Source organism: Strongylocentrotus purpuratus, unplaced genomic scaffold, assembly GCF_000002235.5.
Source record: "Strongylocentrotus purpuratus isolate Spur 01 unplaced genomic scaffold, Spur_5.0 spur5_scaffold_21, whole genome shotgun sequence".
Taxonomy (NCBI): domain Eukaryota; kingdom Metazoa; phylum Echinodermata; class Echinoidea; order Camarodonta; family Strongylocentrotidae; genus Strongylocentrotus; species Strongylocentrotus purpuratus.
In genome coordinates, this window is record NW_022145607.1 from 21,157,553 (window position 1) to 21,182,646 (window position 25,094).

Consider the following 25,094-nt stretch of genomic DNA (forward strand, 5'->3'; position numbering starts at 1 on the left):
GTTGGTCTGGTGTTGGTCTCATTGGTTTCTCTTGGTACTGTGGAATAGATCCAATTAAACGCAATGTTTCAGATGATTGTGATCGTTGCCTACCTCTCTATGTAACTTGTCTGTTCAAAGCCAGAAAGGAATCAACTCCTTTCAAGAGTTAATGCCCTTACAGATAAATTCTACGTGTATGGGGAAAAAAGAATAGATATACCAGTATGTTTAACCAATGCGCTTGAGAATAGACCGATACAGTACACTATGAAGCCCCATACATTCTGTAAACTTTGAAACTATCAAAGACCTGAATTGGAGAGGTGTAAGGGCTAGAAATTGAGCAATATTCTGAAAACTGGCATCCCTGATGGAAGCAATAAGTGGTTATCTACTTGTGCTTCAATCATATCAAAATGTTTGTGATCTTTAACTTTAAATATCTATCAATGTTCAACAGGAGCCATTGAGGAAGCATGAGACAACACATGTGGACACCCTTTGTTTTTCTGGAGTATGAATGAAACGGACCGTTCTATGTGAGCTATGTTACAAACAATAAAGCGACAACTTTGACAAGCACGAAAAAATGAAGCATCACACCATGACTAAGCACACCTTGGCAAGAAGATCCTTATCTGTTTTCTCTTTCTCTCTCTACTTATGTTCTAGTTACTCTTAGGTCTGTAGATGGCTGCATTGGGGTCGAGCCCCGATGACTTGGCGGGGGAAGTCCCCTGCGACTGTGCACCAGGGGGAGGGGTCCCTGGGTTGGATCGCTGCTGCTGCGGTTGCTGCGGTTGGGGCGGTGGCGTTGGTTGCTGCTGAACGAGGGGAGATACCCCCGCCATTGGCTTGGTGACCGCCGCTGGTTTGGAGCTCTCGTCGGCCTGTGACTGACGCGGGCTGCAGAAGTTGACGGAGTACCGCGGGGTGGCGGGTGCACTGCCAGAGGTGGAGGTTGAAGGGTAGTTAGCCATGGGCATTACTGCCATCAGGTCAGCTATGGTTGATTTTAACTCACGGATCTCAGAATCCTTGTGATGTAATTGACCTACACAACACAAAATAAAAGGTAGAGCGCAGTTCTTTAGTATTGTTCATCTACAGAAAAAATACTCACTGATGTATCACATCATTAAATATTTCAATGGCGTAACACAGGGCACCAGTCATATAAGGTCTCATATAGTATAACAAACTAAAAACATTACAAAACTAGATGGAACTTTGACTGCGCGCAGTCGAAAATGATGCCTCCGTCAAAGAGCGATTTTACAAACCGAAACAGAAGAAATTTTTTTAATTCAAGTTCAATTGTAATCCATTAACAGGTTCTCAGAATATCTTGATTACAAGCAATTTCTCATATACATATATGACCCTTTGATCTTTGACCTCATGACCCTAAAATCTACTCAGTTAATTGGCTCTGCAAGATGTCCCGAGTTAAATAGTAATCCATCTGTCAGTTCTAATGAGAATGCATTCACAAGCTATTTTTGCATACATAATGAGCCCATGACCTTTGAACTTTGACCTTTGAACTCATGACCCAAGAATCTACTCATTTCATTGGCTCTGCAAGATACATACATGATCTAAGTTTGGCAGGAATCCATCAATCTGTTCTAATGATAATGCGATCACAAGCTATTTCTGCATACATAATGAGCCGCATGACCTTTGACCTTTGACCTCATGACCCCAAAATCTAATCAGTTCATTGGCCCTGCAAGATACATACATGACCAATGTTTGGAAGGAATCCATCAATCGGTTCTTCAGATAACGCGATCACGAGCTGTATTTGCATACATAATGAGCCATGTGACCTTTGACCTTTGACCTTGTGACCCCCAAAATCTAATCAGTTCATTGGCTCTGCAAGATACATACATGACCAAAGTTTGGCAGCAATCCATTAATCGGTTCTTCAGATAACGCGATCACGAGAACGGGACGTACGTACGGACGGACGGACAACCCAAAAACATAATGCCTCCGGCTACTTCGTAACGGAGGCATAATTAACCTTATTATTATCATTATTATTTTGAAGAAAAAAAACACAATGCCTCCACAACCACCTACAGTGGGCCGAGTCATAAAAATAAAAGACTCTCAAATCAAAAAGCAAACTACAGCAAACTTGTGGCAAAGATCAAGTTTGAAGACCACCTGAGTTATTTGATTCACTCGTAATAACCTAGCCTCAAGTTTAAACATCACTTGAAACTTACTAGCAGCTATTTCAACCTGTCGCCTTGCATCACCCAGAGCCGAGAAGAGATCTAGCTTGAGTTTGGTCTCCGCCCTAAGACTGTTTTCCAGCTGAGCTGTTTTATCTTGCATGGCTACCAGGGCGTTCATCAGCCTCTCGTTATTGCTCTGGATTTCCTGACGTTCACGGAGCTGTGAAAGGCGAACAAAAACATACTTTCTACTGCTAGTTATCAAAACTCATGTATAAAATTTGCAATGAATTGTTCGTTATATATTTTTAAAACTGCAAAAGAAAAAGAAAATCAAACAGAAACTAAAAACAAGGGAAAAGCTCTCGGCGGTCTCGCCTGCATAACGCAATTCAATATGATAAACCAGAACTTCAATGACGTAGCACTCATCCGCATCTCGCAACAACAAATATCGTAAATTTTATGTGGTACACTTTTGAACTGATCAAAAAATCAAAATTTGATGCCCTGGAAGGGACATAATTTCATTTCATTCTCATAAAGTACCATAAATAATCAATGGAGCAAAATCTCTAAATTCTGTGTAGAAGTATAGTGTACCAAAGTTAGCTCTGTGATATAAAGCAAACCAAATCAAAATCGGTCGAAATATGAAGGAGAAGAAGCATTTTTTGTGATTTTTAAATTATTTTTGGAATAAATTTGCATAAATTACCATAATTAATCAATGGAGTAAAATCTCAAAATTCTGTGTAGAAGTGTAGTGTTCCAAATTTAGCTCTACCAGATAAGGCAAACCAAATCAAAATCGGTCAAGAAATGAGGGAGAAGAAGCAACTTTTGTTATTTTTGGAATAAATTTGCATATATTACCATAATTAATTAATGGAGAACAATTTCAAAATTCGGTGTAGAAGTTTAGTGTACCAAAGTTAGCTCTACCAGATAAAGCAAACCAAATCAAAATCGGTCGAGAAATGAAGAAGAAGCATTTTTTGTGATTTCCAATAAATTTGCATAAATTAGCATAGATAATGGAATTTCACGATTTTGAGTAGCATTTTTAAATCCCTCTCCTAGCACTATCATATGAATCAATCAGAATCATAATCGGTTGAAAAATAATGAAGAAGAAGCATTTTGAATATCTTGATGTTGATGCCACAACAAAGTCTAAGTTTGTTGACCTTAAATGACCTTTGACCTTAACTTAGTGACCTGAAATTCTACTCACATGATTGGGGAGACTTGATAACCCTATAGTCCAAGTTTCATTGACTAAGAACGTATACTTTAAAAATTATATTAAAAATTTAAAAACTTAACCTTAGGTAAAGTTTTTGATGTTGACGCCGCCGCCGCCGTCGCCGTCACTGGAAAAGCGGCGCCTATGTCTCGCTTTTTGCTATGCAGGCGAGACAAAAATCAAAGTAATAACAATAATAAAAAATAGTGTTTTCGAGAAAATTATGATTATTTTGTTTTGTCCGTTCGTTTTTTTTTCCTCTTTGAAATGTCAAAGTTGGGGGTGCTGCCTATGCGGCGGTGCGGCCTATCGCCGGCAAATACGGTATTCATAATTTATGCAAATTAACCTATGCATTTTCAAATATCATAAAAATAATGAAACCTCATGAATTTGAGATGAAGGAAACATTTATTCAATACATTTTCAAGATCTTCAAAACTCTACAGACAAATATGTAGAGTTTTGTGTAAAATGCATAAAATTAGCATTTTGCATAATTAATTAGGCTATAACGACAAAAATTTGCATATTAGGAAAAAACTAATTATACCATCTTGTTCCTTACGTAAATATCTACAAACGTGCAAATTTTTGTGTTCATCGGACAGTCGACGGCCGAGATCATAGGGGGGGGGGGCCTCCCAGGCCCCCCCCCCCCCCCCCCCCCTGTCAGTGAGGTACTCAAAATAGCCCAGTACAGTAGGGTTAAGGTCGTTAAGAAATGTTTTTCGACAACATACAGTCTGACAGTCAGCAACAAATATCTAACAATTTGGCCTCACAACAGCTGAGAGAATACTATCTTTGGCTACGTGGCTGGATAGCTTACCTCAATATTTTGTTCTAAATCTCTTAATCTATCTCCTTTGTCTCTTGTTTCCTTCAATAAATGTTGAATCTCGCTTTCCTGGTCCTGGCGTCTCGTGCGACAGTTTTCCGTGCACTCTTCCACGCTACTGTGTCAAACAAATACAAAGGAGCAAGATACAGACCACTACAACAAACACAAACAAACATATATTCATCAGTTACTTCAAGTGGTTTTGCAAGGATATGTGTCAAACTTTTTTTAAAGTCCTAGTAATTGTGACAATATATCCACTGAACATACAGGCCAAGGGCTGAAATTGTTCAATTTAAATACGGTAACAAAGAGTAATATTGCTGAGAAATGAATGAATTCTTAAAAAAAAAAAAAATAAATAAAAGTTGCACAGGAAACACAAGAAACTTTACCATGGACCCTAAAAAGCAAATAGACCATTGTATTTTGTTGATGACTTTCATTTGCATGGATGCATTGATAAACAAATTCCCACATTTTTGTCTGGGTGAAAAATAATTGCAGCCCTAGAAAACAGCAATTTTAATAATGCAGAGGCTCTCCTGGGTAGGTAAGACCATACTGCAATATAATAATAATTTTATATTTTATATATTAAATTATTATATACACTCCTGACGACAGACAGAAAGTCAACCTGTTTGAAACATTAAGCTCTTCCTACTACCCATCCTCTCCAACCGGCACTACAGAGCTGCCAACCTCCAGAACAGAAAATCAGTAATCATGAGGCTCAAATTCAGTAATTTGGGGAATAAATCAATAATTTCTTATGAAGCGCCATGAATCTAAAAAGAATGGCAAGCGGACACATGCGCGCATGATTATCTGAAATTTTTTGTGATTTCATCCCACAAAGTTGCTAAATAATGATTTTCAGTTCATCACAACACATAAGTTTTCAATGAAAAATTGGCTTCTATTAACAGAATACTTGATACTTTTCCATCTTTCTCATGCAGCGAGTGTTGGATGGCCACCATACTGCACAGCACTTGCTACGATAGATCCCTATGCGCAAACAAAACAAAACAAATCTTCTTCTTTTTTTTCTTTTTTTTGTAATCCGTAATTTTAAGACAACATTCCGTACTGCCGTAATGATCGTTAATTTATGTACCAATTACGGGAAATCCGTACTAGTTGGCAGCTCTGGCGCTATAGTACTATAAGCTCAAGAAAGATTACCAACAGTCCTTTTCAGGACTCCCCAATCCTCCCCCCTCTCTCACATGGTGCAACCAAAAGCCTATTGTATATTATTATATATCAAGGGTTCAGTGACACAAAGACGTAACTCCATATTTTGCCAAAATGAGTATTTGATATCAAAATGTTCAGAAAGATGTTGGCTTTCCTGGAAACACAAAGACTTAACTCCACTCAACACCCACATTGAAGTCAATGGCTAGTGAAACATACACTTAACTCCTTAAGGCCCAAGTGGTCAGTAACACATAAACCACTTTTTCTCAAATTGGCCAAAATGGAGTTACGTCTTTATGTCACTGACCCCTCGATATATCATAATTTTAAAATGATATGCATAATATCTTGGCAATGACGGCATCCAATCAATGCATCACTTTAATACCTTGCATGAGAATATTGTCTGCAGGATTCTTCAGCTTTTCTACTTTTACGTTCTTCCTTGAGCAGGTTCTCAAGAGAGGTTCTCCCATCCCTCTCCTGCTTGACCTTCTTCTCAAGCTGAATTATGTTCTGCTTGTCCTGCTGCTTCTGGGTCACCAAATTATGCAATCTGTGATGAGAGGTCAAAAGGTTAAAGGTCACGTTCAATTTGAGGATTTCAGAAAGCAAACGGCTATTGAACTGTACACACATGCAAATGCTTTCCTTTGAAATACATACATCATTTATTTTTATTTCTAGCTCCTAATATCAGAATCCATAAAATTTCAGATATAAAAACATATCTGTTGTACGATGCCTAATTGCCTATCAAATGATAAGAGAGAGAGAGAGAGAGAGAGAGATCGACAGACAGAGAGAAAGAGATAGAAAGAGAGAGATCGACAGACAGCGAGATAGAGATAGAAAGAGAGAGAGAGATCGACAGAGAGATAGACATAGAAAGAGACAGAGAAAGATAGTGAGAGAGGGAGGAGAAGGGGGAGAAAGAGAGGGGGTGAAAGAGAGGGGGAGAAAGAGAGGGGGAGAAAGAGAGAGACGAACCTGTTTTGAAGGGACTCATTATCTTTTCTATACTGTTCCATGACCTCCTTATCTTGTATTTCATCAGCTAATATACTGTTGACTTGGTTTCGAAGGTCACTCTCTACCTGACGACTGGCCTGAAGGTCAGCCTTCAGCTTCTTTATATCAGACTCCAACCTGTAGAAGATCAATAAGACATCTCTTAGTTAACTTGACTTCTCGCTTTAAAATAACTCTTTTAAATTGTACTAAAAAGAGATAAAAACTGACTAAACAAATTTGACGGGTTATACTTCCACTAAGCTGATGTTAAGAATGACTAACAACTTTATTAATCACAATAGTCCACAACAATAAAATAGTATTGAAAGAATGCAAAGGCTCATTCCTGATTGACTGCTACAGCCAGTGAAACTAACAGCCCAGGATACTGAAAGCACGGAAGACCTACAACGTCAGTCTTACAGGGACCGGTTTCACAAAGAGGTTACACAAAGAGGTTACAATCGTGCTATTGCCCGAGTGTAACCTCCCCTTGAGCGTATAAAAACAACAATTTCTCTCAAAGCAGTCATTATTACTATACTAATGCCCTCACTGCTGTGTATTGTTTGTACACTGCACTATACTCTTACCTAGCTATGGTATACTTGGAAGGATCCGTCTTAACTTGCTGGTTGGTGCTGTTCATCGTTCTGGCTTGCTCCGCACTAACGTTTGTATCCTTATCTTTATCTTTATTTTCTAGCTTGGAAGGCAGCGGCTTCGGCTTTCTACTCCCCTGCCCCGAGGAACTGTTCTCTTTCATCACGGGCGAAGGGTTGCGCTGCCGCGTCGACGACCCCACCGAGATCTGTTTCAGATTCTTGGCTTGCGTCTGCTCGTTGGCAAGATTTTCCTTTACGTTGTCAAACTCGTTCACAGAGTGACTGCTCGTCGTCGACGTCGACGATGACGACGATGATGATGACGAAGTAGAGGAGGAGGAGGAGGAGGATGAGAGTTGAGAAGTCTTTGTTTCTATGTAATTGCCATCCTGCGGAGTGGTCGACGTGGACTTGGCATGCGTGCTGGCATTGTTTGCTCCGACATGTTTATTACGGCTGTCTTTAGTCACATTGCTTCTCTCATTGCCTCCACCACCACCTCCGTCCCCTGCGGGGTGGTTCTTTGGTTGCTTGCTACTCGGAGACTCTTTCTTACCACCGACTCCATTCGCTACAGGCTCGTCAGGCTTTTTACTCACAGCTGTTGAGGATCAAAAATACAAATAGTTCCGAGCTTTATCCCTTTCATTGCCATCAATATCACAAACGTCTCAGAATAAGTATGTACTCACTAATGTTAAGACCAGTCAATAGAGATACAAATTAGAAAGGCAGTCTTTTATGTTTCTGCTTCATGTTATTTCAATAAACAACATGCGATCTAGGGAAACAATGTGGTCTTTACAGGCAGATGGTCACTAAAGCGAGTTAGACTTTATGAAAGTCACGGAAAGATATCATATACAGGGCAATTTTTCACACTCTTATACGTATCAATGTGCATTAATCCTCATTACCAGGTCCCCCAGAGAGTACCTAAAGCAGTCGGTTCTCTGGAAGCTCACGAACAAGCATTTATGCTTTCTTAGCAGTCAGGTAACATAACCACCACCACCACACAAGTCACTCATGAGTTAAAACTATAAGTATGAAAAGTGCTTGGTATTTTATTCTTAGTAAACTTGTGCTTTACTCATAGTCCACTGTGAAAAATCAAACACTACACAAGAATATTCTCACCTTTTGTAGGTTTTTCAGCTGGAGCGACCGCGACGCCATTGGCCGCCTGCTGCTCTGGGGGCAGTGCCTGCTGCAGGAGCTGCATATAAAAATCATTCTCCTTTTGAACCTCTTTCTGCTTCCTCAGCCTCATGCGATAGCTCACATAACTTTTGAAGTTGAATCCTAGAGTAACTACCGGATAGCCAATACTGAAAACAAACGGGATCAAAGAATTGTATTCATATGATTTATCCAAAATGTTCTTGACACAGCCACACTGCTTTGGTAGATGGTCGACGGTTGAAATACAGGCTTGCAAAACATTTATTTGAAAAAATTGAAAAAATTGACAACAAAATATGTATGCAAAAAGATAAATAGATTCAGCATATACTCCAGGAAGTGCCCATTAGATATTGTAGATGGTTTGGCAATGTTTCTTTCATTCCTGATATTAAAAAAATTACCTGATGATGGAATTGGAAACAATATACTTTATAATCTAATCAACCTTGCATATTGGGAATGGTGGCAATTCTTACCTGGTAATCTCAAAGGAAAATAAGTGAATGCTTCTGAAAGGGTTCAAAACTGTGATTAAAAACTTGTTCGCCATGAACTCTTTATTAAACTGACAGTCATAAACCCTTGCAACGCCTCCACAATTCTTCAGACCAACACTACTTTACTTTTTATACATGTACCTGATGTGACCTTGTACAACAAAGGCAAATGGGGAAAAAATTGTAATAAAAAGTATTGGAAATCTCATAAATCATGTCAATAAAAAATCAATAGATTTACTCTCAGTTTAGGACGCATTGTCTGATTAACGGGGTGCATAAAAGACTTTTTCACACATAAGCTGAAGCACCTTTTCATTTGTAAATGAATGATAACAGGGGATAAAAAAAATAACTGCACGCAACACAGGTCCTTTGGCATATCCAATCCAATCCAAGTATTTATAAAGCGCCAATATCTAGTTGCCTATTAAATCAAAGGCGCTGATGAGACTGAAGAACTACCAAACATGTCTGTTCATGATTCTAACTGGGAAAGACTGCAGTGACTAATTGTAAGCAATCTGAAATAGGTATGTCTTTAGTTGAGTTCTGAAAGTGGCATACAGGTGTAGTCGCTTTATCTGTATGTTATAAGATACAGAAATGTAGAGCATAACGTTATAAGTCATTATAAAAAAAGAAACATCAAGGTCAACTGCCTGCTATATAAACGATGTACGATAGAGCAAGATGTATTTGCTTAATATTACACCAAAGATCTACTTACCAGTGAGCAGCGAATGGCCTGCATAAATCCAGATGAAATGGAACCACTGATCTTAACCCTCTGAGTCTTACTGAAGCTTCAATGTATACAAACAGCAGCCATAAAGCCACCGTCGGTAAACAGATGCCTCGATCTATAAAAGGAGGAAATGCAACGGAATATGAGATCAAGGAAATTGTGATCAGCATGTTAAACAAATGAACGTGTACATCACATGGTGACACCTGACATTAGCACTGGTGGATAAAATCTGATCAATCGTGACAAAGAATAGATTTTTTAGCCGATAGTATCAAAATCATGAATTTGTTGCTGTTCATGTTTTTTTAAACAGGATTTCCGCTTCCTGACATCTCCGTAGGTTGCAAAAGAGTTTAATAGCTTGGAGCCCTGGATTACAGCTAGGGCTCATCTGAATAACGCACTTCAGTTCTTAGAGTTCATACCCTAACTTTAGCAGCGATGATTACAACTTTCTAAACTACTTTTTTTATCCCTTTATTATAACAATTGAAGAAAAAATTGACAAACTTTCTTGTTGGTGCCTTTCTACAGAAGACACCTTGGGGGTGTTTCAGAAAGGTCCTAAGTCAAACTTATCTCTAAGTTGGACTTTAAAATTATGGAGAGCCATATATGTATGTAGCCTTAAAATAAAATATATTAAAAAGCGAAAAATCAAGTATTTTAGACTTTTTATAATTTCCACATCAAGAAAAAAAAAATTGATATTACTTTAACAAAATATTTTCATAGATGCTAACGGCTTTCCATAATTGTTAAGTCCAACTTAGAGATAAGTTCAAATTAGGATCTTTGTGAAACAGCCCCCAGACAGTGTAGAGATGCTACTCACCAGTATGCCACACAAACTGGACCCACACGTAGGTGCTGGCTGCAAAGAAGAGCCAGTGCACTGGGATGAACAGCAGGCAAATCATGTCCGACGTGAAGGCAATGAAAATGAAGAACACCGAGAAGGCCTGCCAAAAGAAATAGTGATAACAATGGTTAAAGATAAATGTAAAGTGTACATGTATATACGCTAAAAAGAAAAGGCTGAATTCAAATCTTGACAGAAAGAATAAAGGCAATTAAAAAAAGAAGAACACTGGGAAGGCCTGCTAAAAGAAATATTGACAAAGAACGGTTAAAGACACATTTAAATTCTCAAAAATGGAAAAGATCGAATTCAAACCTTGACAGAAAGAATGAAGGCAATGAATACGAAGAGCACAGAGAAGGCCTGCCAAAAGAAATATTGATGAATAACGGTTGAAGATAGCAGATACATGTATATTCTAAAAAAGGAAAGGTTGAATTCAAATCTCGACAAAAAAATGATGGCACTAAAAAAGGAGCATATAGAGAAGGCCTGCAAAAAGAAATATTGATATACAATGATTAAAGGTACATGTTTATTATTCTAAAAAGGAAAATATTGCATTCAAATCTTGACAGAAAAATTGAAGGCACTGAATATGAAGAAGATTAAAGAAGTCTTTCCAAAAGAGAAAATGATAAACAAGATACTTGTATATTCTGAACAGGAACAAGTTAAATTGACAATCTTCATCTTGAAATATATACAATCTAGCTTTTGATGCAGTAATGTCTGAAGATATAAACTTTAAAACTAGAAAGTTCACTAAATGAAACTTTGCAAATTGTTAATATAGCGATTTTTCATGGCAACACCTTTTACAAATCTTAAAAATTCACTGATGTGTTGATGCGGTTCCAAGTGAAATCAATATAAAATCTGAACAAGACAAGATAAAAAGGCCTTATGTTTTGTCAGCTATTTGTGATTGAATTGTTAATTATCTCATAAAAAGAGTAAGAAGAAGATTATAAATTCTACACAGCTCATCAATTCCTGTACTCTCAACTACGCTAAAATGACGGAAATGTCAAGTGAAATGTTTTGTTCGACAAACATCAACATTTTGAAAAACAGATTTACAATCAACAGAACATTTCTATTTTTAATAATTCCTCACTTGGAGGACCCTTGAGAGACTCTTTGCATACACAAAATATTATAATGTAATACTCAGAAGTCTCCATAAACAACATGTATGTTTTCTTGAAAGGTTACTGGTACATTTTGTAAATCATATGCTTTCACAAATTCAGATACATGTATAAACTGTATTTCATTTAATTCAAATCTCTCTCATCCATTTTGAGATCAAGACGTAGAGGCACAAAAAGAAACGTCCGTAACGGAAAAAGGCATAATTGTTTATGATGTCGGTGAATTACAGTCGTAATTTGACATACTGTACACAGTATTAAATGTATTTGAATGACAGGTTTGACATTATGTGGCCTAGTCTGTGTCATACAGTTATTTCACCTGCTCCTCATCATCACGTCATGCCATGGTTACAGTTTGATGCCATAAAGTTAAGATTATGCGTATATGTAGCGTTCTGGATGCATTTTCTGTGCCACTACTACGGTTCATTGTAGTGTCAGTATACCTACATGTACATGTACAGTGTACCATCCTCCTAGTCCAACATAAAAATGGGAAATCTCTCAATTTCAAGACAAAATTAAGAATACAGTATACTTTGCATATATTTATACTGAAATTTAAAAATAAATTGAATCTGTGGCTCAAAAGATCAGCTGGAAGCTCAAAAATAGGAACTGTGCTTCCAATTGCACTACAAATCTATGGAATAAAACCCCTGTATTTTTAAGAAAACACATACGGTACATCATTTGACTTCTTCATAAAGCAGCTGAAAACATACAGTGTACCTCTACAATTCTTCTTAATTCATTTATAGACTAAATTACAAAGACCACCTGTCTACAAGGACCACATTTTTTGTTTCCCATGAAAATGGTTACTCATTAAAACATGAACTAAAGATCCCTGTACATGAAGACCACCTGCCTATAAAGACCACTTTTTTTATCTTACTTGGGTGGTCTTCATAAACAGGTTTCACTGTACATGTACGGTTTTGAAGTTGTAGGTACATGTACAGTACCGTATTTGCCGGCGTAAAGGCCGCAGTATTTTTGGAAGAGAAAATATCAAAAAGTCGGGGTGCGGCCTTTACAATGAAAGAGTAAAAAAAAAAAAAAAAAGTGTCAAAACCAACACGAATTTGCACGTATGGGACTAGAAACAGTAAAATAACAATACCACTATGGTACAGGACATTTCCAAACATCTTACCGACAATTTTATTTTGCATTGTTGACATGAAGACGAAAATAAACGTCCTAACACAACATTTGCCGATAGATCTTGATCTAAGTTCATGCCAATGCATTGCAAAGGTAAAAGAAGGGACAGTCCAACGGAGCTGCCGCGCACATCCATCCGAAGTCGCCATTTTGTTTTTCCATTTCATGCAGTTTCGCATTACACCGTACATTGTGGTAGGGGTATATCGGACACCAAATCTGCCTGCGATCACTTTTTTAGCTAAACTTCCGGTAAATTATAAGAATATGGATGAATTTGGTATCAGTTTGTAAAAAAAAAAATAGTGTTTTCGAGAAAATTATGATTATTTTGTTTTGTCCGTTTGTTTTTTTTGTTTTTTTTTCCCTCTTTGAAATGTCAAAGTTGGGGGTGCGGCCTCTGCGGCGGTGCGGCCTTATCGCTGGCAAATACGGTATGTCTAAAGGGGCTTTCACACCGGGCCTTGCGTAGAGTTGCGTAGCGACTACGCCGATCGTACGCAACCCTACGCCGATCGTACGCAACCCTACGCAACTGTACGCGGAGGGACGCGAATGGGTACGCGAGATGAACGCAAAAAATTAAACATGTTTAATTTTTTTCGCGTACCTTCGGCGTAGACTTTACTACGCAACTGTACGCCAAGCCTACGCAACTGTACGCCAAGCCTACGCTACTGTACGCCAAGCCTACGCAAATGTACGCCAAGCCTACGCAACAATACGCTACCCTACGCCAGTCCGACGAAGCATTAAAAACGTATGGTATAAAGATTTTTTTTAGGACCTGGATGTAAACTTGGCAGATATTGATCATTGATCATTCTTGCTTGTTATTCTGTTTGTACTACTACAAGGTATTTCAGACTGACATTTTTTGTTTTGTTATGGTTTTTTCAATTTGTGATAATTGACATCTCAGGCTGTTGATATAATAAACAGAGATAAGATTCATAAACTGATGCCTCATGCGAAAATTGTATTATGTTTTGTGGAAATCTGTATGTATTTGTGTCGGTTTGTTTGCTTGTGTGTACGTTTGTGGTCCTGTTTGTATGTTTGTAATATAATTTGTTTAATTGAAATGAGCAAAGAAATAATTTTTTCTCACTCTGTTAGTGAGACTGAGTGAGTGTGTATGTCAGAAGTATTTCTTTAATTTTAATAAATGACTAACATTTATATCATTACATTGTCACACACAAATACGCTACGGACCAAGGACAACGAATATCGTCTTCAAACTTTCAGGAAACTGTTATGGAATGATATTTTACAAATGAGTGAAAAAAGAGATATGGTCAACAAATATCAGACTGCTGTCCACATTTATTCACAAATCAAAATAAGTGCTCTCTTTTGTTGGCGTTTTGAGGTATCAAATCACATCACGTGACCTTGCAATGTTCATCAAAAGAAAGTTCATATATTACCCTTTTGAATGATACATAGTACAATAATGTAGTACATCAACAAAAATGTCTGCATTTTTTTGGAAAATAAAATCTTGAACAAATTAACATTACTGCAAAATAACCTCAGCAGTTGCTAATACCTACTAAAAAAACTGAAAATTTAACGGTCAAAAACGTGTACCGAATGCCACTTTTTACTATAAAAACTTATGGCAGGTTTATAAATGTTATTTTCTGCACTCACTATTTTACGCAAATTGGCGTTTCAGCCCTATTTCACGCATGCAAAAGAGACCCACTGCCCCTTGGATGTCACAGTTTGTCAGAATGTTATTATTATACTAAGATCAAGTTATGTTCACATGTAATAACATGTACAATTCTTTGTACACTGCACAGTTTATTTATACAATAAATTGAACTGTTTTTTAACATATTTTTTTTATTATATATGTTTATAAAGCGCCAATGGCTATACTCGCGGCTCCTACGAGCGTCTATTGCATTTTTACATGGCATTTTCTCCCACAGTAAGCAACCGTACGCAACCGTAAGCAACCCTACGCCAGGCCTACGCAACCGTAAGCAACCCTACGCCAGGCCTACGCAACCGTACGTAACCCTACGCCAATTGCCTACGCCGAAGGTACGCGGTGCCTACGCACAGGGTACGTAACTATACGCCGATCGTACGCAAGCCTACGCATAACCTACGCAGGGACTACGCCGAAGCATCAATTTATTCATGAGTACGCAGCTTAACTTCGGCGTAGTCGGTACGCAACACTACGCAACTCTACGCAGATCCGGTGTGAAAGGGGCTTAAGGCATCTTACCAGGCCTTGGTACTTGTAGGAGTCGTAGATGCTTCTTAGCAGCAGCCAGACTGGCCAGAGATACTCAAAGCGGAACTCCAGGAGAAAGTCAAGCAGCAGGACAAAGCCCCATATTCCAAGGAATTTCAGGTAGAGGAAAGTACTACTGTGAACGTGAACAGAAAAAGGGAGCGAGAAGAGGAAAAATGTTGAAAATGAGTTGAATTTTAGCAACAATAACAAATCATTACAAGCATTGTACAAAGAGAGTAGCGTGGTCTATAAGAGAAGTCCCCACAAAAATCTATTGTCATGTTATTAGCTTTGAGAGCTGTTACAGGACGACATAATGTAGGTCGTGGCCATCCATCTGGCCAAACAAAATCTGTTGTCCTCTATAAACTATTTTCCTTTGAGAATTCCAATTTGTTTCAGTTTTCATTATATTGAAATCTATTCTATATGAATACGGTAGTACCTTATCTGCAAACGTTTGGAAACAACACCATCAAGGAGATATTCACAATTGAAGTAAAGAACCACAATGCTGTAAAATCTATTGCCAAGGGCTAAATCCTAAATTTCAACACCAAAAAATGAACATATATGTCTCATAACATAAAGGTGAAGTACATGTGCATGTACCTGTATTATAGGGCTGTGAACTACCCTTTTTTAACCAAGGGTACCACTTCCCACCCCCCCCCCCCCCCACCACACACACAAACAAAAATGATAGTTATTTCTAGCCACTCCATCTTTAACAACACTACAAAATATAGAAAACATTTTACATTGCCATACAACATGTAAAGGTGTACACAAAAAGGTATAAATTTACAACCAGTGGCGTGGTATGGCATCGTTCCAGCTGTTGAGGGGGCACTGGAATTTTAGGGTGGGCACTGGTCAAAATGAAATACAAAGCAACTGTTTGGGGTAGGATGTGAAAGGGGATATTATCGTCTTGTTTTCTTTCTTTTTAACCATTTGATTGAAAAGTTTGTGCATCCTGTATCTAGCACTGTGTACAAATCAAAACAAGCTGGTACATTTCCTACGTGCCTCAACAAGAAAAGCATTTAATTATTTCATACATGTACTTTGTGGTTTACATTTGAATGCAAATCTTAGTCATATTACATGTATGTACTGTAAGGGACTGTACAATGTATGGGACTCAAACTGTACATCCGAGATTGGGGAAATGAAAAGTGATATTTCAATGGCAACCTGCATAATAGTGAAGTACATTTCCCCCTCCACTTTTCAGATAAAGAAATAACAAAATAGGCTGTAATAACAGCAATATTCTATAAATACAAATGAAAGAATCGATATGGATTATTTACCTAGCACAATACACACAAACAGACCTGATACAGAATTGACACATACTGTATCCCTTTCAAGACAGGATTTATATTTAGGGCTAAATTGACCACATAATTGTTCTTTTTAAATTGGCTATAATGATATTCTTTTTTCATTGTTACATGTACATTGTTCAAATAATAAATGATATCTGTGAAAACAATATGAATGGGCGAGAAAGTTGTTGCAAAGTTGACAAAATTGCCAGTTCCGATAGAAAAACAATGACTTTGAATCTCTCGTCAAATTGCAAATTTAAGGATTGAGAAGCATTTTTTCTTTTTTAAAATTCCTAGCGCAACAAAAAAAAGGTTTAATCAAGTCACAATCCAAAACTTGAAGTAATATGTCACCTTCCAGACTTTGTAAATCAATTCTTCTTTTTTTTTCCAATTATTTTTATTTTTACTTTTTATCATCACACTCTTTTCCTCTTTACCTTTGTACTTTCACTGACAACGATTTATCCCTTATAACTCTCAAATATCTACAATCTACAAACGTGTAAATGATCTAAAATTTGTACCTCATATACTATACAATACATATTAAAGATAATGATATGGCATACAAATGCTCTATGCATACATGATGTACATGTACTGTACATTTGAATTCTGAAGAGAAGAAAAGAAAAAATCCCTCATTATTCATGCAGCTCCACATCCATTACCAAACTTGACAAATTTTGCAAGCATGCTCCTTCTTTTCCGTTTCCCATAATTATGTCCTCCAACCCCGAGGCAACATCCTGATGATTTGTAAGGCACGCATCCAAAAATTGAAGTTACCGTGGCAACCGAGGATGACCTAGATGCATGCTGCGGTGGTCCATTTTTTATTCACCTTCCTCTCCCGGTTCATCACTTTCATCATAATGAGGTAAGGGAAAGATACCAGTCTGGCTTAGTTGTGTATTCAGTACTGGTAGTCATAACTAATGATCATGATGATGCTGTACACTGTACACCTGGGCAGCGTTTCACGAAACCGTCATAAGTACAAGTTCACCGACATCTCATTGAAAGGCGTGTATTAAGTTTAACACGCGTTTCAATGGGATGTCGGTGAAATTGTACTTATGACGGTTTCATGAAACGCTGCCCTGTACTACATATACATGTACATGTAATAAAAATGATGATGATGATGGTGACTGATGATGAAGTTGATGATGATGATGATGATGAAAATAGTAAATGATGATGATAAAATAATGATACCAATATTTCAAAATAATAATATTAATAACATAAATACAAATAACAATAATATTGTAAACAACAAAAGTAATAATCATAATGATAACAAATTATTATAAAATATTTAGGAGTGCTAAAAGCAACATGTACAGGTACAATGTACATAGCAAATAGAAGTAATAATTTGATACACCTGTAGTTCTTTTTTACAATAAAATGTGATTCAAAGTCACAGAGGTTATAATTTTTTAATTAGAAGCTACCAAAGTTGGGTAAACTTTTTTTTGATACACAATGTATAGTACATGTATTTATGCAATTCAAGATTTCCACAGTCCAAGAGAGTTGTGCACAAAATAAAACTACTTGTACAGAAATTTTTCTCTTTCAAGTATATCCTATTTATCTACTTTTCTTTGTTTTATTTTTTCTTTCTTTCTCTCCTTCTTTCTTTCATTATTTATTCCTTTCTTTTTCTTTCTTGTTTTCCACTCCAAGTAGAATCCTGCCTAAATACAGGCCTACAGGTACCCATGCATTGCGTGTTACATGTACATATTGCACAGAACAGTACATGTGTAAGGTCGGGTATCCCATGACTGTGGCATTGCAGAATACAGACCATTGCACAACAGAGATGAAATGCATTGAAAATTTAATAGCCTACATCTTAGTACTGTACAGAACATGGTGACATGTACAAATGTAGTGTATGTGCTCTTGCAGGTTGAATGTTCTGTAAAGCGTAAACGCCTTTTGAGATTGTGCTCTGAACTATCGTATTTTTTTTATTTGTAATTCCTACATGTACATTGTGTACTTCCTAATAATGCAATATTTAAGCATGATTGGAGTAATTCATCAATCATATTCAATTTCTCACTTCCCATTTATGTGCATCGGTGAAATTTCAAAGCAGAATTTTGTTTGATCACCGAGACTAGACTGACAAAAATAGGGAACTTCTGCCTATTAAAGGTACTACATGTATGTCCCATTTGCAGGCCAAAAAATGAAAAAGTTAAATTCCAACTGCATTTGAAAGATAATACTAATTTAGAACGTCCCTAAAAAAGGTGGGGCTTTAAAATGTCTTCAAGTGGGAAAATAACGACTATTAGTTGTCAAATCGACTTTAGGGCTATACATGTAGAGCCCAAAAGTAATAGTCTTGATTTTCAGACAATTGTACCGAATGGTCATACGTTTTATGCTGCGCAAAGATTCAATCAGTTTAATCTTGGCCATCACAAGAAGTGGGTTATTGATGTAGACAAATGCTCATGTACCCTTTACAACTCTTTTCATGTAAGTTATTACCAAAGAAGAAAAAAAGCCAGTCACTCACTCAATAGTGTCTGACAGTGAAGTCAAGCAAGTAAACGGGTTTCCTTGCATACTTTGAATATGAGGACACTGCTAACGTTTAAATTTCACAGACAGGACATACATGACATATTCATAATTCCTGCAAAGTTCTACAGAATTTGAGGATGGCTGCAAAAAGGACATAGTACCTTTAAATCTATATTTTAAAAAAATAATAAAAAGGGCGGTACATCTACAGTGTACATATCACATAAAAAGGGAAGGATGTTCTACCCGTAATAGGTTGTAAAATCATGCCACTCAAAGTGTCTGCATTATGCACACGACTGTTCATGAAAGTGTTAATATTCTACAAAAGAAAGGTACAGTACAAAGCCTAATTCACACACCAAACTATGAAGAGATGTGTGTGCATGTGAATGGCATCCTTTTTATTCTGATATATTCTGTTTGGATGAACATATCACATCTTGAGTTGGAGTATGTTGTGTACAATTAGATATAAATAACTTTTTATACAACTGAAATTCATAGATACTGTATGGCAAATGTTTTATATCGATAACTTAATTTCAATAGAGACATGTACAAAACTACAAAACCTGATATGCTAAAAAATCCTCTACAGGTATGTCATTATAATTTATTCCTACTCTTCCTGCCTAAAGCAACTACAGTACAGTTGTAATAATACACTCAGAATATTATATAATGTAATGTGCAATCTCCATCCATATGAATTAAGGTCCCACTGCACTACTTACATCTATAGCTACTTGCGCCCTCATGTAGCAAACAATGCCTAATCGGTGACCATTGGTCCGTCATGATCCCCTTTTTCTTACGGTATGTGAATCGAAAGCTGATTTGATGAGATAACCACCTGTCAGTGACCATACAGGGAGGTCCAATCCCTCCTGGCCAAACTACATGTAGTGCAGTGGGGCGTAAATGAAGATGATATCTTATCATGTAACCAGTGTATTTTTGTAATGGGGGCCCACACCTTTTCAATTCCAATTTTGATAAAGTTGCCTCGACACAAAATTAAATTGAATTCAGCTAAAAAAATCGGTTGTTAGAGACTTTTCTTTAAGTCAAGAAAATAATTTTTTTAAATATATTTTATAACTCATAGTTTAACATAACGCTGTCAGTTGGGGCTTTGATTGGATTGGAAGATCAGAGCGACACCCTCGCACCTGTGATTGGTATCGGCAAAAATAATTGGCAAAAAAAATCGGCAGAATTTTTTTAATGATGAAAATTTTCAAGTTTTGGGATGTCAAATACTTTTGAAAAATTCATGGCTGGGATTATTTTGTCATTTGGAGTTGTTGTAGACCATGTTTGTTGATATTTAGTGCCTTTTCATGACTTTGAAATTAATAATATTGGTCTAAGAGAAGAGGCAAAACATGCGGGCCGCCATCTTGGATTATAATGCATGCCTACATTATAATCCAAGATGGCTGCCTAAGTATCAACAAACATGGTCTACAACAACTCCAAATGACAAAATAATCCCAGCTATGAATTTTTTTAAAGCATTTGATAGCCAAAAACTTGAAAATGTTGGCATTTAAAAAATCATTTTTATTGATCGGCGATCGGAAATTATTATCCGATCACCCCTGATCGGCTCAAGATCGGCCTATGATCCGATGATCTGTTACAGGCCTAGTTTAACATTTACCAAATATTTATGTGCTATGATTTGTATCAAGATTAGGCTTGAAAATGGAAAATGTCTAGAGAAACACCTTTACAAAAATTTCGTCATTCTCGTTGATCTGTAATTACAGACTGTTTGATCTTCGGTGACTTCTCTATAGTAGACTGATTTAACTACAAAAGATATTTGTATTATTTACTTGTTAATGCATTAAAACCTTATAAGAACAGCTTGTATGTATTTATTAAGAACTGATCAGTGAAATGAGCTAGAGCTTAAAGATCAAGAAATAAGTTTTAAAATAAATTTTTTAGTTTTAATCATTTCGCTGCCCATACACCGACTTAAAGTTGCCTTGAGATGACATTCTAAATGTGGTGGGGGTTGGTGGTTATTTTATTTTTTTACTCGACTGCTAAGAAAGCATAAATGCTTGTAAGCAACCAGACGGCTGACGGCTTTAGGTCCTCTCCGAGGGACCTGGTAATGAGGATTAATGCCTTACCAAAGAGCACTAGTGCATCGACTTGGTTTCGAAACCGGGTCACCGGATTACGAGACCACTGCTCCTAGACTGAGCTATCGCACCTCCTCCTAAATAAATATGACGGGTTTGGAGTCATGACAAGAAATTCTCGCTCATCTTGGCAAAGACAGTTTTGTGAAACACTTAGATCTACATGTAGGCCCGAATTCACAAAGGAGGTTTGTCGAAAAACCTAGGTTTATATGACGCGTTTCAACACGTTTTTACAAACAAGGTTCGTCAAAACCGCGTCAAAACGCATCATATGATGCACATAATAGGGTGTCTGAACGATTTTTCAATTTTCAATTTGGGATCGTTTTTCACCATTTTTGTTGGATATTGGAGTAAAAAATGTAATCAGAATAATACCTTTCAAATTTCAAGACTCACCGATGTTTCTATCAAAAGATACAGCCCCTCAAAAACTGTGCAATATTCATAGCATTTTGGTCAGAATGGACAGAAAAGTGGTTCACGCAGAGTTATAATTTCTGCTCAAAAGCTGCACAGCTAATGCACAGCACGATATGCAAAGCGTGGAGCAAGGGTATTTTCAAACTGTTGTAACAAATGATCCCTTGGGACTAGAGAAAAAATAAGTGCATGGATATATTCTTTACAGCTGGCCCAACTTATCCCTCGGGGGGCAGTTCGTGAAATTGGTAAATCTCCGAGTTACCATGGAAACGATGTTTAAATCGCTGTTTTGAGCAAGATATATTTAGAATTCCTGGGGTGGCCCCCTATGGGGAATATGGAGAAAAACCTGCTCTTTCATATGACACCACATTTATTGAGTTTCACCTTCAGGATCATTTGTTATAAAGGTTTGAATTTCAAATTTTTCATAAAATCATTGACCAATTTTGCTTGGTCGCGCAATGCATGTAGACCACATAGGGATGTGTGCAATCTCTATGGGAAAGATTTTAGCACACAACATCGGGTGCGCGATCAGACACCCTACTAGACCGAATTTTCCGTCTCTTTCGTTCGTTAGCCTCTTATTGGGGTAGGGTCGGCTCTCTCTTTAGAGACGGAAGCCGTTTATACACATGTCCTTGCTAACGCCACGGCCAGTTCTGGTCGTAGCGTTTTGCCCCCAAAATCCCCCAAAATGTCATTTTACCTCGAGCATGTTATATTGTAAATTAGGCCTAGGCTATAATAAATCAGTTCCACTTACCAACTTGACTGAAATAATCAGTTTAATAGTCCCTTTTTAGGAAATTATGGGTCAAAATCGGAATCCATGTTGAATAACATGGATTCCGATTTTGACCCATAATTTCCTAAAAAGGGACTATTAAACTGATTATTTCAGTCAAGTTGGTAAGTGGAACTGATTTATTATAGCCTAGGCCTAATTTACAATATAACATGCTCGAGGTAAAATGACATTTTGGGGGATTTTGGGGGCAAAACGCTACGACCAGAACTGGCCGTGGCGTTAGCAAGGACATGTGTATAAACGGCTTCCGTCTCTAAAGAGAGAGCCGACCCTACCCCAATAAGAGGCTAACGAACGAAAGAGACGGAAAATTCGGTCTAACACCCTACACATAAACCTAGGTTTGTTGACAAACCTCCTTTGTGAATTCGGGCCTCAGCGGACACGTCAAGCGACAGTGTCGAGATGTCGTTTAATGGAGCATCATCGAGGTATCCGTTTTTCTCATCGTAAGCTTGTGCATGTGGGTGAAATCAGTGAATGAATGACCTCATCATATCTCATAATCATCATATTCTTCTTGAAATATGGGATTGTCCATTGACCATGTTGACATCCAATTTTTGTTTGCATGTTAAAACTAAAAGTTAGACAATGCTTGAATAAGGTTAACCTTACACCCATTTCTGAAACTGTATACATTTAATGTTGAATATCCCTAGTTTAAGTCAACATCATCCTTCACAGTGAAAACAAACAACAGTTCATACACTTTCAACTTGACAATCTGTCACCCACAATCAGACCTTATCATCACACATGCACAGGGCCAGGGACACTGTCACTGGTCACTGACATTATTTTGTCTCAAAAATTACCTGCCGTAAATACCCTCCGTGATCTTTGTACGTTTCAAAGGACGTCTAGGTCTGCCGCAGTCGGCAGTTCGCCTCTTCATATTCCCGATAGCGCCCAGCTTGTGAGAAATTACTACAAATTCGGAGAGAATGGGGAGGTATTTCAGAAAATAACTTTCACCGCTTCTAAAAAAATCTGGCTGCTGCGCTGTACACAGTGTGCGTCCGCTATGCATATGTTGACATGTTGTATACAATTTACAAGCGGAGCGAAGCTGGCTGGCTACGGTACGGCGAGAGCTCCCGCACGTATTTTACAGTACGAGGATCGACATAGCATAGACTGAGAGCTTGAGCCATAGCGAATACGTACGTGCAAGTACATGTGTACATGAATATTGTACACATATCATTGCGCTTGCGCAAAGCAGACAAGGACGCCATTTCGTTTTCAACATAACTTCGGAAGAAGTAATTTTCATTCTTCATTCTTCAGTTTATTTTTTTCAAATCCACTGGGGCAAATTTTATGGAGACGTTTTCTAATCTCCTCTTCATTCCATGACCATGTACTCACGGGCGGCGCTCCGGGGGGGGGGGGGCAGGGGGGACACAATGCCACCTGCTGAAGTGCCCCTATCTGCAAAGGAAAAAGTGCCTACTTAGTTAGAGTGCCCCATTTTCACCTCTGATAAATACCCTCATTAAAAATGATAAGGGTCCCCTTATCCTCCCATCATTAAACGTGCCCCGAATTTAAAGGGACTAAGAGCGATTTCCCCAAAGCTCGCTCGCATTTATAGGTTATTACTTAATATGTTACTTAGCAAAGGTCTTTCAGTCTACGCGTACGTTATGAGACTGTGTTTGTAAGAACCACATCAGGATTTTTTTTTCTTTTCTTTATAAGATGTAAATTTTCGCACTGAGACCTCACAATCTTCGCTCGCTAGCAAATGAATATTCAGACCAGCACACCTTAAATGCAAAGTATGATGCTTAATTATCTTGTATAATGCACCGGATGATGCATAACGAGAAACTAACATTGAAACCTTCCCTAGTATTGTAATCACAATGTAGGGGTTTATACAAATGTCTAATTTCCCCCCTCTTTTTTGTTTGCTTTGAGATTTCTCTTTGTAAGTGCCCCTTTTTCATTAGCGCCCCCCCCCCCCCCCACTCTGGAAGTCGCTCGGCCACCCCTGCGTTTACTTGATGTTCCTCGCCACTAACCCAGGCGAATCTGATCACCATGCTACTTTTACTTCTCAATCGTACTTTTATTGTCCAATATCCAATTTAAACTGAATAATAAAAATTAAAATATGTATTGATAAATAAATAACAAATGGTCTCACAAACATGGTCACAATTCAAGAACACACTGTTATTTTATCTTTTGAAAATAGTTTATTGAGACAAGGAATGATCCCATTCATTCCGATGAAGATGGTGATATCGTCACGGAAGAGAAAATTGGTTCAATCTTCCACGCGTCCAAAACTAAAAGAGCGCCACCTCTTGTTATTCATGCATACTTGTCAGTTTCTATGATTTTTGTATACAAAACAGAAGGTAAAGAACTGCTGCAAATGGCTAATCTGGTTTGTGGTCTTAGTTTTTTGTTTAAATACAAGATGCACGGACATGCATAAACGAAATGTATATAGGTAAGTGCCGAAAGGTGTTTTTTTTTTTTTAATGTCACCCCACCCATCGAAAGGTGCGTATCGAAAGGCCAAAAAGAAACTGTCATGGCGTGTGAGCACTGAGCACAACGTCAATAAGACTATGGTCACTAACTTATTTGAATTTGAATTTGAATTGATTAACAACATAACACAATGTTACAAATGTACTCAAGCGGGTAACAAGATAACACAAATTAAACAGTTGATGTCGTATACATATCCATGTACATGAGTTACAAAGAAAGAGAAAATATCCATAGTTGACCATTATGACTGTACACATTAAATTAATCATTATCATGTAATA

The 25,094-nt window shown here is 37.6% G+C and overlaps 1 protein-coding gene across 1 annotated transcript; it reads right to left on the reverse strand.

Annotated features, from left to right (window-relative positions):
* Positions 1 to 646: 646 nt before the first annotated feature.
* LOC115928265 (macoilin-like) lies at positions 647 to 23,447 on the reverse strand. Its single transcript, XM_030995331.1, has 11 exons — positions 23,115 to 23,447; positions 14,978 to 15,122; positions 10,370 to 10,496; positions 9,514 to 9,646; positions 8,239 to 8,429; positions 7,087 to 7,699; positions 6,470 to 6,628; positions 5,868 to 6,035; positions 4,259 to 4,385; positions 2,226 to 2,397; positions 647 to 1,036 (listed from the first exon to the last, which is right to left on the reverse strand). The coding sequence occupies exons 1-11, from the start codon at positions 23,327 to 23,329 to the stop codon at positions 651 to 653; spliced, it is 2,436 nt and encodes an 811-aa protein (XP_030851191.1). The 5' UTR covers positions 23,330 to 23,447; the 3' UTR covers positions 647 to 650.
* Positions 23,448 to 25,094: the final 1,647 nt, after the last annotated feature.